The sequence below is a fragment of the Mustela nigripes genome, chromosome 2 (genome assembly GCF_022355385.1).
Source record: "Mustela nigripes isolate SB6536 chromosome 2, MUSNIG.SB6536, whole genome shotgun sequence".
Lineage (NCBI taxonomy): Eukaryota > Metazoa > Chordata > Mammalia > Carnivora > Mustelidae > Mustela > Mustela nigripes.
In genome coordinates this window covers 1309085-1322187 of record NC_081558.1, presented here as the reverse complement: position 1 = coordinate 1322187, position 13103 = coordinate 1309085, and the positions used below count along the sequence as shown (strand labels likewise).

Here is a 13103-nt window from a genome sequence, read left to right as displayed (position 1 = left end):
GTCCGCTGCGCACTGGTGACAGCGTTGTCACACCCGCGTCGCCCGCGCACGGGGGACAGCGTTGTCACACCCGCTGACGTCAGCCGCTCTCAGCGGCACGCGGGCGTCTTGCGTTTCCCTGCGGGCCGAGGAGCTCCCGGTTCCGCCTTCGGGCCGCCCGGACGTCGTCTGGGACGCGCGCGTCGCCTTCCGCCGCCTGCGCGGGGGCGGCTGGCCTCGGTCGGACGCGCACCCGCCGCGGCCTCCCCCTCTCCCCCCGGGCCGGGCGCGGCCTCGGTGCCCGCCGAATGAGCCGCCGCGCGGCAGTGCCCGCTCCCGGCCTCCGTCTCCCAGTGGGCGTGCTCGATCCTGTCCCGCCCACAGCCCCGGGCTCCGCGGGACGCGCCGCAGACGCAGCGCCCGCTCCCCGCAGCGCCGGCTTCGCGGCTCGGAAAAGGCGGAGCCGGTTTCCTTCCTTGCAACTGGCCCGAGAAGCTCCACGTGGAGCCCCGCCCACAGCAGGCCCGCCCACAGCTGTCACTTCGTGGCGGGGCGGGGCGGGGAGGCGGCCCCCCGGGGGGCGTGGCCAGAACCGACTTGAGGAAGTGGGTGGGGTTCTAGAGGCCGTGACCAATGAGAGGGAAGAGCCCGGAGCCGGAGGGGGCGCGGCTGAGCGGGCGGCGAGGGCGTTGTCCGCGTTTCCATTGGGCGGCCGGCGTCGCCTGGGAGACGTGGAGACCCGGAGGTGGCGGGGCAGGGCTTTCCGGGGAGGCGGGGCTTCCGGGGCGGGCCGCGGGCCGGGCGCCCGTCGTCAGCTGACCCGCCGCCATCTTGTCCGCCATTTGCCAGCGGCGCGGCGCCCAGCCGGAGGGGTACGGCCGTGCGAGCGCGGGCCGCGGAGCGGGTCGCAGCCGCCGCCGCGCCGCGGACAGCAGCCGACCTGGCCAGGGAGCCCGTCCCGCCGCGGCAGCCGGCAGCGCAGCGCTCCGCGGGCGGCAGGCGCGGCCCCGGGGCCCCCGCACGGTGCCCGGCCGCGGGCCTCCCGGGGCTCGAGCCCGGCGGCGTCCGCCGCGATGGCCCTCAAGATGGTCAAGGGCAGCATCGACCGCATGTTCGACAAGAACCTGCAGGACCTCGTGCGCGGCATCCGCAACCACAAGGAGGACGAGGTGAGCCCGGCGCGCCGCGCGGGGCCGGTGTGGCTGGACCTGAGCCCGGCCCCGGTGCCGACCCGGACCCCGACCCCGGACCCCGACCCCGGCCCCGGCCCCGGCCCCGGCCCCGGTGCCGACCCCGACCCCGGCCTCCAGCTCGTCCCCGAGCCCCCGCGCCCGACTCGAGCCCTGCCTGCTTGCGACCCGGGCCGCCCCACGCCCGCTTTCCCTCCGAGCCTCAGTTTCCCCCGGGGGCCGCAGACGGCCCGTGGCGGGACCCGAGCCGCCGTGGCCAGCCCTCCTCCGTCTCCCGCGCGTGTCGGATCACGAGGGGCCGCCGCCGGGTGGCCCCCGTGGCCTCCGTTTCCCCGCTGGGCTTCGGACGCCCGCCCCCCTCCGCCCGCGGGTGTCCGCGGGGCCTCGGCAGGCCCAGCCCCTCCCCGGGGCTCCGACTCCTGGTGGGGCGCCTGCACTCCGCGGGCCGCCCCGCTAGCGCGTCCGGGCCGTCTGCGGCGGGTCGGAGTCGGGCCTGGCCTCCTGGGCCCGTGTCCCCGGGAAGGTGGGGCCGCCGCTCCTAGGGAGGGGACAGCGGGAGCCCCGAGTCCAGACGCGGAAGCCGCTGCGGGGTCCGGCCGGGGAAGCCGCCTTCGCCTGGAAGCCGTGAAGGAGGGCGAGAGGCCGGTGGTCCCGGAGTGGGACGCGGGCACCGCTTCCCTCCCTCCGCCCCGCCCCTGTGACCTAGATTTGGGAGGAGTGGGGACACTTGGGGGTCCTCAGGCCGCTGGCTTCCTGGAGCCCGCGCTCTCGCCAGGGGTCAGGAGCGGGCGGCGGGCTCTCCTGGGGGAGGGGCGGCGGCGCGAGGCGCGGGTCCCCGCCGCAGGCCTCGCAATGGCGCCTCTTCCCGGCGGAGTCGGCGGGGCGTTTGCTGGAGCGTCGGTCCGCGCCGGCCGGCCGGGCCTCCGTTCCTGCCGGGCCGCAGCACGTTGTCGCGATGGGCGTGACCCCTCCCTTCCGTACCCCGCGGCAGTCGTGGGGTTACTTTCGGCCATTTCCACCCGCTTTCCTTTCGCGGCTGCCCCCGGCGTTTGCCTGGAGTGACCTGCGCGGGCCACGTGGGTTACGTTGTGTATCTCAGCCCGGACCGGGGGTCTTTGCCTTGGGCTGGACCTTCCGTCGCAACTGTGGGACCGCCCACACCCGCAGGTGCCCTGTGCGCTGGCTGACCTGTTCTCAGTGCGTTAGTGGCTGGGCGGGAGCAGCCTGTCTGGGGTTCGGGAAGGACCGGGGCCCACCAGGAAGGGCGGCTCGCGTCTGGGGGATGCCCACTGTCCCCAGGCCTTGGGGGGGGGGGTTCTTGGTTCCTGGAGAGTCGCAGGCAGCTCTGCACCCTCCGGGCCCTTTCAGCGGGTGCGTGGGTCGGGGAGGAGGCTGCTGTCGAAGTCACCGAGGCCAGGGCTCCGTGTGGGTCCTGCCCTTGGCCTGTGGGCGGTTCTTCGAGGACGCGGCGTCTTGGTGCCATGGTCCCCTGACCAGGGATGGTGGTGATCGGGGGCTGGGTCGGAGGCCCCCCTCCGACCCAGCCCGCAGCAGAGGACTGGCAGCTCCTGTAGTCCCCACTCTCCGGCCCCCATCGAGGCCCTTCCCTCTGCGCAGCGGCCCGGCGAGGACCCGCGTTTCTGCAGCACGTAGTTGCTTCGGAGGGTAACCTCGGGGCAGATTTTAGCTAAAACTTCGCGCTGCGTCCTGCAGTGGGGCCCAGCAGGGCCTGGGAGCCGCACGGAAACGCGGCACGATTCTTGGTAGTGCCGCCGCGTTGTGTGGTGCCAGAGACCGCATCCAGGCTGAGGGGCCCGTTTGACCTGGTGAGATTGGGGGAGCCTCCCCTCTCCAGCGGGGGTGACGGCCACTTCCCCCTCACTGCGGGCTCCTGCGGATGCGGTGGGTGACGTGCCGTGGCTTCTGTGAGCGGCAGACGACCCCACGGGGCTGCTTGGCTGTTCCAAACTCGACCCGCAACCCCTTAGTGGGTGGTGAGTGCGGTTCAGTGGGGTGTGTTAAAAAACAAAAACCCAACTAGAAAATTCCAGACCCTCTGCACGGAGAGTAACTTGGTTATGGAAACTTCTTCCAGCCCAGGACAGCTGGGGTGTGCGTGCGTGCTGGGTCACTCTGGAAACACGTTTCGTAAATGAGTCCAAGGAGTTTGAAACTCTGGTCCGGTTCGTGCATCTCTGGGTGCTTGAGTTGAGGTATCCTGGAGACGGAGCGCAGTGTTGGCAGGGAGGGGACCCACATACTGAACTTCGGATATGATTGGGGGTCGTTGGGGGAAAAGAGCCAAAGACTTTTAAGTTTATTCCTTTTTTTTTTTTTTTTAAGATTTTATTTATTTGACAGAGATCACAAGCAGGCAGAGAGGCAGGCAGAGAGAGGGGGGAAGCAGGCTCCCTGCTGAGCAGAGAGCCCAGTGCGGGGCTTGATCCCAGGACCCTGAGATCATGACCTGAACCGAAGGCAGAGGCTTAACCCACTGAGCCACCCAGGATCTCCCTAAGTTTATTCTTCTGGTAACTCTTCATATTTGAGAGAAAGCTGTTTTTTTGGTCTTTTTAAGTTGTAGAGTCATACCCATACTTTAAAAAATGGGCTCGGGGTTTTGTGTTTTGTAATTACGGTTTTACTTATTTGAGAGGGAGAAAGCGTGAGCCGGAGAAGGGGGAGGGACAAGCAGACGCCCGCTCAGCAGGGAGCCCGATGCGGGGCTCCATCCCAGCCTCCCGGATCTCGACCTGAGCCTGAGGCCGACTCTTAACTGACTGAGCCCCCCGGGCGCCCCTTCTCAGTGTTCATTAACCATACAGGGGCCCCCCCCCCCCCCCCCCCCCCCATCAGGTAGGAGTGTGTGCTCTGAGTGTTTTTCTTTGTGCATAGAAATCGTGGGCAGTTCTTACTGTCTGTTACGACTGTTCTGCGTCCTGGGGCTCCTGGCCGGCTCAGTCTGCGGGGCCTGCGACTTTTGATCTCGGGGTCATGAGTTTGGGCCCCACGGTGGGCATCGGGTTTACTAGAAGAGACTCCGTTCTGCTTCCTGCTGGTCAGTGTAGTGGCGCTGACTGCTCTCCGGGACGCAGCACGGGAACACCTCCCTCGGGGCGGGTAGCGTGCGTCCCGGTGTGTCCCGGCGTGTCCCGGCGCCCCCTTCCCCGGTGTGGGCGTGCCGTCCTTCCCTTGGGTGGGCACGGGCCCTGCTAGTGTCCGAAGAGCGCCGGCTTGGTTTTGCTGGGGTGTAAACACTTGGGCCTGCCGGGGTGGTGGTTCAGAACTTCATTCAGTTGGTGTGCAGTGGTAGCTGGGAGTGAGGTGTGGCTGGGCTCAGACTGAACTGCCCGGAGCTGCGGAGACTCCATAGTTCACCATCTCAGAGACGCCGGTGCTGGGGCTGAACCCAGGAGGCTGGTGCTGGGGCCTGTCCGGCGCGCAGGACCGGTGTCTGCTCTGGGGACAGTCACTGCAGAGTAGGTTATGTCTGGCCTGGGTCAGGTACTCGGGGCTTTGTGGCTGTTGGTGAGAAGTTCTTGTATTTTAACAACTTTTGAGAATCAGACACCAGATTTGAACTGAGCTTTTTTTTTCCTTTACCGACGTGGGTCATGATCCGAAATCAAGGTCTCCCCCTTGGCATTGCTGGCCTTCAGGACTGGGTCATTTGGGGGTGGGGCCCGTCCCACGCACTGTGGGAACAGAGCAGCAGTGGGGAGCCCGACGCTGGGCTCAGTGGCCCCGCCCAGTCGATGCCAGGAGCGCGCCATGTGGCAGTCACAGACATCCCCAGACATTGCCCAGGAGAATCGATGACCCACACTGATAAGAAAAATCTCCCCAAATTCCCTCATGCTCTTCCCTTTATCCATGTCCCCTGTGTCCCCTGCCTTGTCACCATGTTGTTAGACGTGTGATATTGTGATGTAAGAAATACATCTTTTGGTCCTTGTCCCTCGCTCTGGGCACAGAGCTGTTAAAGCCCGTCATTTCCAGTAACAGAGTTGGGAAGCTTTTGTCATTTCCGAAGCAACTACGGTACAGGAGCAGCCTTGTTTATGTGTTTGCTCTCTGCCCCCAGTTCCGAACCCTGAGCTTTTAGATCTGTTGGCATTTCCTGGGGCACAGAAGTGCCCTTTGTTCCAGTGAGATGACCTGGTGGGCTGCTGGGTGGGAGCAGATCACCAGAGAGACCACCGTTAGAAGCTTGGAGCTGTCGGCCCCACCCCCAGCTTCGGGCAGGGGAGCGGGCTAGGGACTGAATGAATGACCTGTCACGCACATCTCTGAGCCGCGGTTGGAGAGTCTTGGTTGGCGAAAGCATTGTGTCCTGGGCGGATGGCGTGGCGCAGAGCGACTCTGCCAGGACAGGGGCGCCTGCGGTGGGGCCGTTCTGGACGCCTCCTGTGTGCGTCTTCATCTGGCTGTTGATCGTCTTGTCGGCCATGGCCTTTCTTCCGTGCTCAGCTGCTCGCGGTGGACAAGTGCTTTCCTGAGGTCCGCGAGCCGCCTTGGCAAATTAATCGAACCTGAGAGCAGGGGGTCACGTGAACTCCCATTCACAGCGGGTCGGTCAGAGCACAGGTGACAGCCAACCTGGGCTGGGGCCAGAGGTGGGGACAGTGGGGGGGGGGGGGGGCGGGGGGGGGGGGGGGCAAGCGCAGAGCTTGCCGGTGTCCCTCCCAGGCGTGGGGGCCGAGGAAAACTGGTCCCAGGGGCACTTGCCGGGTGTTTGCTAGATGGGCTTCTTTCCTAATCTTACTCGTTGTGAAGGTGTAGTGCACAGACGTTATGTAGTTTGTTTTATTTTTTTAAAGATTTTATTTATCTGCCAGAGAGAGGGTGCACACACAGGCGCACAAGCAGGGGAGCGGCAGAGGGGGAAATAGGCTCCCCGCTGAGCAGGGACCGCTGACTCGATCCCAGGACCCCCTGGTCATGACCTGAGCCCAAGGCAGAGGCTTTAAACCCACTGAGCCCCCCAGACGTCCCTGTTACGTGTCGTTTAATTAAGATAATTAGCTGAAGTTCTCTGAGTGTAATTTCTTCGCTTTGCTTATACCTTTTTCCCTGAAATTTGTGTCCCTGAACGGTCTGACAGACTGTAGCCCAGCCTAGCTCTCCCGGCCCGGCTCCTGACGTTCGTCTCCGTCGGGGGCCCCGCTGCTTGTGGGCACCGTGGCTGACAGCGCCCAGCGCTCTGCCTTCTGGACATCTGGGCGGCTTCGGGTCTGGGGCCTTTCATGAGCGACCCTCCAGGGTGGGATTGTCGCCCGGCTGCCCGAGCGCGGTTCCCCGCACAGGTCCCAGCGGCGGGGCGAGCGGCCGGGAGCGCGTCGGGAACCCGCAGAACAGGCGGGCCTTTTCACTTCCCCGACCGACCGGGGGCGCGCTGGGTGGGCTTTCTGCAGCGTGTCGCCGTTTGTGTTCCTTGTGCCGTTGCCTAAGGCCTTTGGTGGCTTCTTCTGTCTGGCTGCCAGTTTGGAGGGGCTCTTTGAAGGGCCCGCTGGAGATGGAAGGCGTGCTCAGTGACCGGGCTGTGGGGGGGCGGCCGAGAGGACCCAGGCTGGCGGTGGGAGGAGCGCGGAAGGGGACCTGGGTATGCTTGAGGCCAGCGCTTGGCCTCAGTTCTGTGGGAGCCGTCCTGGGCACTCACCTGATGCCAGGAGCACCCCCAGTCATGGCCACCCCTGATATCCCCTGCGGGTCCCGGTCACCCCCCCAACACACCCCTTTGCTCTAGGAGATGTGCTGGTTGGGGTGGGGGTGCTGGTTAGGAAGTCCGAGGCTTGGCTGTGGGCTTCTGCCCCCACCCCTGTCCATGCACCCCTCCCCTGCTTTGCCCTGGGGAGTGGAGGGCGGAGACCTGGCAGCCCCTCCCCACCTCACTTCCCTCCCCAGTCTCCCCTTCCCCAGGGCTATTTACATGGGCCAAAGTGGGCCATGTATTGTGCCCCTGTCCTTGTTAGGCAGCATCGAGACTCACGGGTGGGTCCTGGTACCCTTGTCCCCTCCGGTGGTACCCTTGTGTGTGGTGTCCTCTCCTGCCTCTGCTTGGGGTCCACAGGACAGGTGTTCTCTCAGCAGAAGGACTTGGACCTTTTGCCTAACTGGACAGCTCCGTCAGCCGTGCGGGGTCTCCAGCAGCCGGGCCCTGGGTGGGGGGTGGTTGGCGGCTGCTGCAGAGGGGGGGGCTGCCGCTCTAGGACCCAGACCGGCAGGAGCCCGTGAGTGTCTGTGCAGAGTTGGAAGCAGCAGGTCCGTCCAGGTCACGTGGACTAAGGTGGGGGTTCTGGATGATGGGGGGGTATTTTACACAGTGTTATTGGGGTGTGGTTTACATACCTAGTGTTCATCCGCTTTAGCTTGAAGTTCAGCAAAAGGTTTTAAAAATTTTGTTTACGAGGGATGCCTCAGGTAGCTCAGTCGTCGTGTCTGCCTTCAGCTCATGTCATGATCCAGGGGTCCTGGGATCGAGCCCCATGTGGGATCCCTGCTCAGCAGGGAGCCTGCTGCTCCCTCTCCCACTCCCCCTACTTGTGCTCCCTCTTGTCATCCATGTCTCTCTCTCTCAGATAGGTAAATTTTTTTTAAAAGATACTTATTTGACAGAGATCACAAGTAGGCAGAGAGGCAGGCAGAGAGAGAGAGGAGGAAGCAGGCTCCCCGCTGAGCAGAGAGCCCGATGCGGGGCTTGATCCCAGGACCCTGTGAAGGCAGAGGCTTTACCCACTGAGCCCCCCAGGCGCCCCTGATTGTTAGATTGAAATGAAGTGCTTCAGGGAACTCTACAAAGTAGCCAGGGTCAAGATGGCTGTTTTATGTTAGACCTGAGGGGTTCCCATGTAAGGGAAGTTCGTGGCCTTTGTTCTGGGTTACATTCTCTAAAGACGATGTGGAAAGGGCACGCATTTCAGGCCGCTGCTTGCTCTGTGCGGAAGCGTGAATTTGCACAGAACAGACTGAGGGTTTTGAACAATCGAGTCATGCTTTTACCTCTCCTTCCTCCTTCCGTCCTCTCTTTCTCTCTTCTTTAAGATTTTACTTACCAGAGAGCAAGAGCAGGAGCAGGGGTGGCAGGCAGAGGGAGAAGCCGGGGAAGCCGATGCCGGACTTGATCCCAGAACCCTGGGATCACGACCTGAGGGGAAGGCAGACGCCGAACGACTCAGCCCCCAGGGGTCCCCCTTTCTCTTTCTTTTCTTTTTCCTCCTCTTCCCTCTCCTTCTCTTTTCTTCTCTCTCAGTGTCGGGGCTCCCGGGCAGCTCATCTGTTACGTGTCCAACGCTTGAGCTCAGGTCTTGATCGCGTCAGGGTTACGGGTTCAGGCCCCACACTGGACTCCACGTTGGGCGCGGAGTCTTTCGGACGGAAGGCCCGACAATCGTCAGCGCCGCGGGGTCATTTATACCTCAGGCTCCGCAGTCTTTCTAGTTCACGTTTTGATCATAACTGTTGGGATGTCGGTCCAGTGCGCATGCCCTGACCGGTTTTGTTTTCTGGTTGTAGACGGGCCGGAACAGATTCTCGCCTCTCTCGTGGGCAGTGTCGCAGGGAGGGGGGAGGAGCGTGAGGCCGCTGTGGCGCGCTCCTCCCTTTACCTGGCCGCACTCCGAGTAAGGGCGTGTTTGAGTCCTCAGTGAGCGGCAGACGGGCTCTGCTCTGTCCCCAGACTCCGCTTCTGTCTGCAGGAGCCGCGCTCGCTTGTCCAGCGACAAAGTAACGTTCCGGCGGGGCCGCCCTGAGAGCTGCCGCTCTGCTGTGGGGCGCCGCTCCCCCCGGTGAGGGCTTCGAGGTTCGGAGACGGACGTACCGGGCTCCCTGGGCCTGGCTCTGTTCTCCAGTGGTGGTGTCTTGGGGTCAGCAGTTTCCCCACCGTCAAGAGGCCTCCGTAGTCTCTGACAACAGCTCGGAGCCCTTTCTTCCCACGTAGCACGTGCTTTCCCTCTGGCTCCTTTGAGGACTTTGTCCGGGGCCCCCAGCTGGCCCCGTCGGAAGAGCGCGGGACTGTCGTTCCGGGGGCTGTGAATTCGGCCCCACCCGGGGGGTAGAGATTATGTCAATAAATGAACTTTACAAAAAAGATTTTCTCCTCCTTTCCCATTTTTGCCAGTTTGACTTGTCTGGTGATGGTTTTCACTTTCTGTTCCTGGGTGCTGAGCTCCCTGAACCTGTGAATTAGGGCTTGCACCAAATTTGGGGAAGTTCTAGCCATTTGTTTTTCAGATATATTCTCTGTCCCGCCGCTTCCTTTCTGGGACTCCAGTTACGCATGTTACACCTTGTGGGCTTGTCCCACAGACCCTGAGGTTCTGCCCCTCTTCGCCGGAACGTTACTGTCCTGACGGGGGCGTCCGGTCCGCATCAGGCTTGCTGGCGGGCGGCCGCCCGTGTGCCGCGCCTTTGATGACTCCTGTTCCAGAAACTGTGTTCGATTCTAGACTTTCCATCTGCTTATCTTACATCCGTTGCCTTTCTCTGCTGAGGAGGCCCCTTTCTGTGTTCGTCCCAGGCATATTTTTCTCTGGTCCTTAAGAGCATCGTTATGGTTCTGAAGTTGAGATCTCGGGGTGTTAGGTCCATCCTTGGGGACGGCTCAGGGCCAGTGCGCCTTCGCTGGCGGGTTTTCCTGGCATCCGGGTAGTGTTTCCTGCTCGTTATTTTCAAGAACTTTGGGTCATATTCTGAATGTGGTGATCCGTCGTTTGCAGAGGCTCTAGATTCTGTTCTGCTCCCTGAGAAGTACCGTTCGGGGCAGCGGTTACTTGGGCCGAGACTCCAGCTCGGTCTTCCGTCGCGGGCGGGGGGCAGGGGAAGTGCACCAGCAGCTTCGGCTGTGTGTGGTGCGTGCCTCGTCCTGGGGTCAGTGGGACTGTGGCTGAGTGTGTGTCCAGAGTGTGGGCACCCCCACCCCCTCCTCTGGGATATCCTTCCTCACTCGGCGGCTGCTATGTGTGCCCTAGTTTCTGCTTTCTGGCTCTGAAGCTGCCCGATGCGGGGCTTGATCCCAGGACCCTGAGATCACGACTTGAGCCGAAGGTAGAGGCTTAACCCACTGAGCCACCCAGGCGCCCTGGACTCTGTTTACCCTTTCAGGAGCTGCCAGGCTCCTCCACGGCACCCTCCCGTCTTCCAGCCCTGTGGTCTGGGGCAAGGGCCGGTTTCTCCAACGCCTGGGATCGTCTTTCTGTTCTCTCCCTCTTGAGTCGTTCACAGTGATGCAGGCCGGGGAGGCCGGGGTGGGGGACTGCAGCTCCCGAGTGGGATTCAGTAACCCGAAGCCTGTTGGAAGGATACAGTGACGCTTGTCCCATGGCTCCGAGTCCCGGTCATAAAAGATTCATGGAGCATCTGTGGCTGAGAGAGGGCTCGAGTAGCTCCTTTCCCCAGGAGCCTGCATTTCAGTCCGGGACGGGCTGTGGGCTGAGGGGCCGAGAGCAGGGGCCCCATGGTGAGGTCCGGGCCCAGGGCACACAGACGGCGCAGGGGTCTGCCGTCTGTGTGGGCCATGCGGGTCCCGCTGGGGTGGCGCACCGCGGAATCTTGTCCCCTGGTGGACGGCCTGGGACATTCTGGCAGCTGTCGCTCTGGTCAGGTGACAGGAAGTGCCCGGCATGTGCAGGGCTGGGGCACCTGCTGGACAGGTTCCTTGTGAGCTCTGCGGCGGCCACTCGCCTCGAAGTCTCTCTCTGGGGCTGTGTGTCTCCGCGGCAGGGGAGGTGGGAGCCTCGGGGCCCGCTGCTCCCAGAAGGCGCGTCCGTGGCGCTGGTCCTCGTGTCAGCCGGCCTCGGCTCAGACCCGTGTGAGTGGTAGATGCGCGGAATCCGCGAGGACACGCAGGGGAATCTGAAAACGCGTTCCCACAGATGCTGCAGCTCGACTCCCAGCAGTGGGGAAGCGGGGAGCACGCAGGTCCCGTCCAGCAGCGACCGGATAGGCGCTAGGTGGCCTGTGTGCGTGCGGTTGGCACGGGACCCCTCCGTGCGGCGCGCGGGAGCCCTGATGCGGTGCTGCCGAGACCCCCGCGCCGGCTTCCCAGAGGGGCTGCGGGGCTCGGTGTTGAGCAGCCGGCAGGACCTGGGGCTCGCTTCCCGGCAAGTGCAAGTCTCACGTGCCAGTTGCTGAAAGGCGAAACCAGAGAATCAGGAAGATTTCCGTGTCCTGACTTTGTGTTGAAATTGCTCTTTTAAACTCGTAAACCTTTTCTGTGGAGGAGGCGTCGGCTAGGGCTGCGCGGCCGGTGCGAGGAGAGTGCGGCGCTGGGTTTGGGCGCCTGGTCTCGGGTGGTGGTCTCGGGGTTAGAAGTGCGAGCCCTGTTCAGCGTAGAGCTTGCTTAAAAATAGAATCTTTTAAAAAGGGGGGGAGCCCGTGAACTATACAAATAAGTGGGGAAAATGGAAAAAGCAGACTTTGAGACCCCCGCTCTCATCAGCTGCCTTTCTCCGGGAGAACTGGGAGGGGTCCGGGGCATCTGACCGCACCGAGATGGCTTTTCTGTGAAGACGTCTTCATTTGAGAGAGAGAGAGCGAGAGAGTGTGTGCGTGAGCCAGGGCTGCGGGGGCTCAGGCAGATCCCGCTGAGCACCCAGCCCAGCATGGGGCTCGACCTCCGGACCTAAGCCGAAGTCAAGAATCGGACACTCGACCAACTGTGCCACGCAGGCGGCCCTGAAATCACCTCGTTAAACAACAGCTATGTTAGAGGTTCGCGTGCCCTACAGCCCCCGTTCCAAGCTCCGTTCAGTGGTTCCTAGTAAGTGTGTCCACAGCCGCGCACCACGCTCTGTTCGAGAACATTCTGTGACCCCAGGCAGCAAGCCCAGCCCCCGGCCCCCACTTGCCTGCTTCCTGCGGCTCGGGGCCTGCCCTGGGTGTTTCGCGTAAAGGAATGACACGGTGTGGCCTCTTGTGTTCGGCTTCTTGCTGCGGTGATTATTCTGTGTTTATCAGAGAGAGCGCATGTGACGGGGAGCGGCGGGCAGAGGGAGAGGGAGAAGCAGGCTCCCCGCCGAGCAGGGAGCTGGATGTGGGACCGGATCCCGGGACCCTGACACCATGACCCGAGCCCAAGGCAGACGCTTCACCCACGGAGCCGCCCAGCGCCCCTGCGGTCATTATTCCTGACTGGTTTAGTCAGGCCCTTGCAATTTTTCATTTTTTTTCTTCTTTTAGGCAAAGTATATCTCTCAATGCATCGATGAAATCAAGCAGGAGCTGAAGCAGGACAACATCGCAGTGAAAGCAAACGCAGTCTGCAAGCTGACCTACGTAGGTACCGGGGCCTGTTGACTCAGGCGACGTCGCTTCCCGGGGCTGCCCCCCCCCCCCCAGCCCCGCTGAGGTCAGGCGGCGTAGCTGTCCCTCCGGCCCTCCTCGGCCTGCCCATTTATCCGCTCCCTGCCCACCGCCGCCCACCTGTCCAACAGGCATCGGCGCCCCTGGCTCCAGGCATGGGCCTTGGCACACAGGGCTGATTTCTCCCAGTCGAGGGAGGGTGTGCTGTGAGGACCCTGACGCCTGGGGTGTGGTGGACCCCACCTGGCCTGGGGAAGGCTGGCAGGGGGCATCCCGGCGCCCTGTAGCTTCCAGGAGGAGCCTATGTGCTCTCATCAACCTGGAGACTTAACCAGTATGCGTGGAGGCTGGCGCTTGAGCCGCAGACACTTGCCCTCCACCTTCGTGAACCTGACCGTGTAGTTCTAGATGTGAGGGCTAGCGCCAGGGCGTGGGTTCCGGGAGGCCTGCCCCTGGGCGTGGGCACGGTGTTGGGGTTCCAGCCTTGGCGTGTGCATAGAGATGACGGTGCCGGTCTTTCCAACAGTTACAGATGTTGGGATATGACATCAGCTGGGCTGCCTTCAACATCATAGAAGTGATGAGCGCCTCCAAGTTCACGTTCAAGGTGAGGCGGGGTGGAGGGTGTGCCCTGGC

The 13103-nt window shown here is 63.0% G+C and overlaps 1 protein-coding gene across 1 annotated transcript in view; it reads left to right on the top strand.

Moving 5' to 3' along the window:
- Positions 1-986: 986 nt before the first annotated feature.
- The window catches only part of AP3D1 (adaptor related protein complex 3 subunit delta 1), a 35689-nt gene continuing 23572 nt past the window's right edge, over positions 987-13103 (top strand). Inside the window, exons 1-3 of the mRNA XM_059388551.1 lie at positions 987-1148; positions 12345-12440; positions 12994-13074. Coding sequence (XP_059244534.1) covers positions 1053-1148; positions 12345-12440; positions 12994-13074 — 273 coding nt within the window. The 5' untranslated portion in view covers positions 987-1052. The remainder of the gene's footprint in view (positions 1149-12344; positions 12441-12993; positions 13075-13103) is intronic.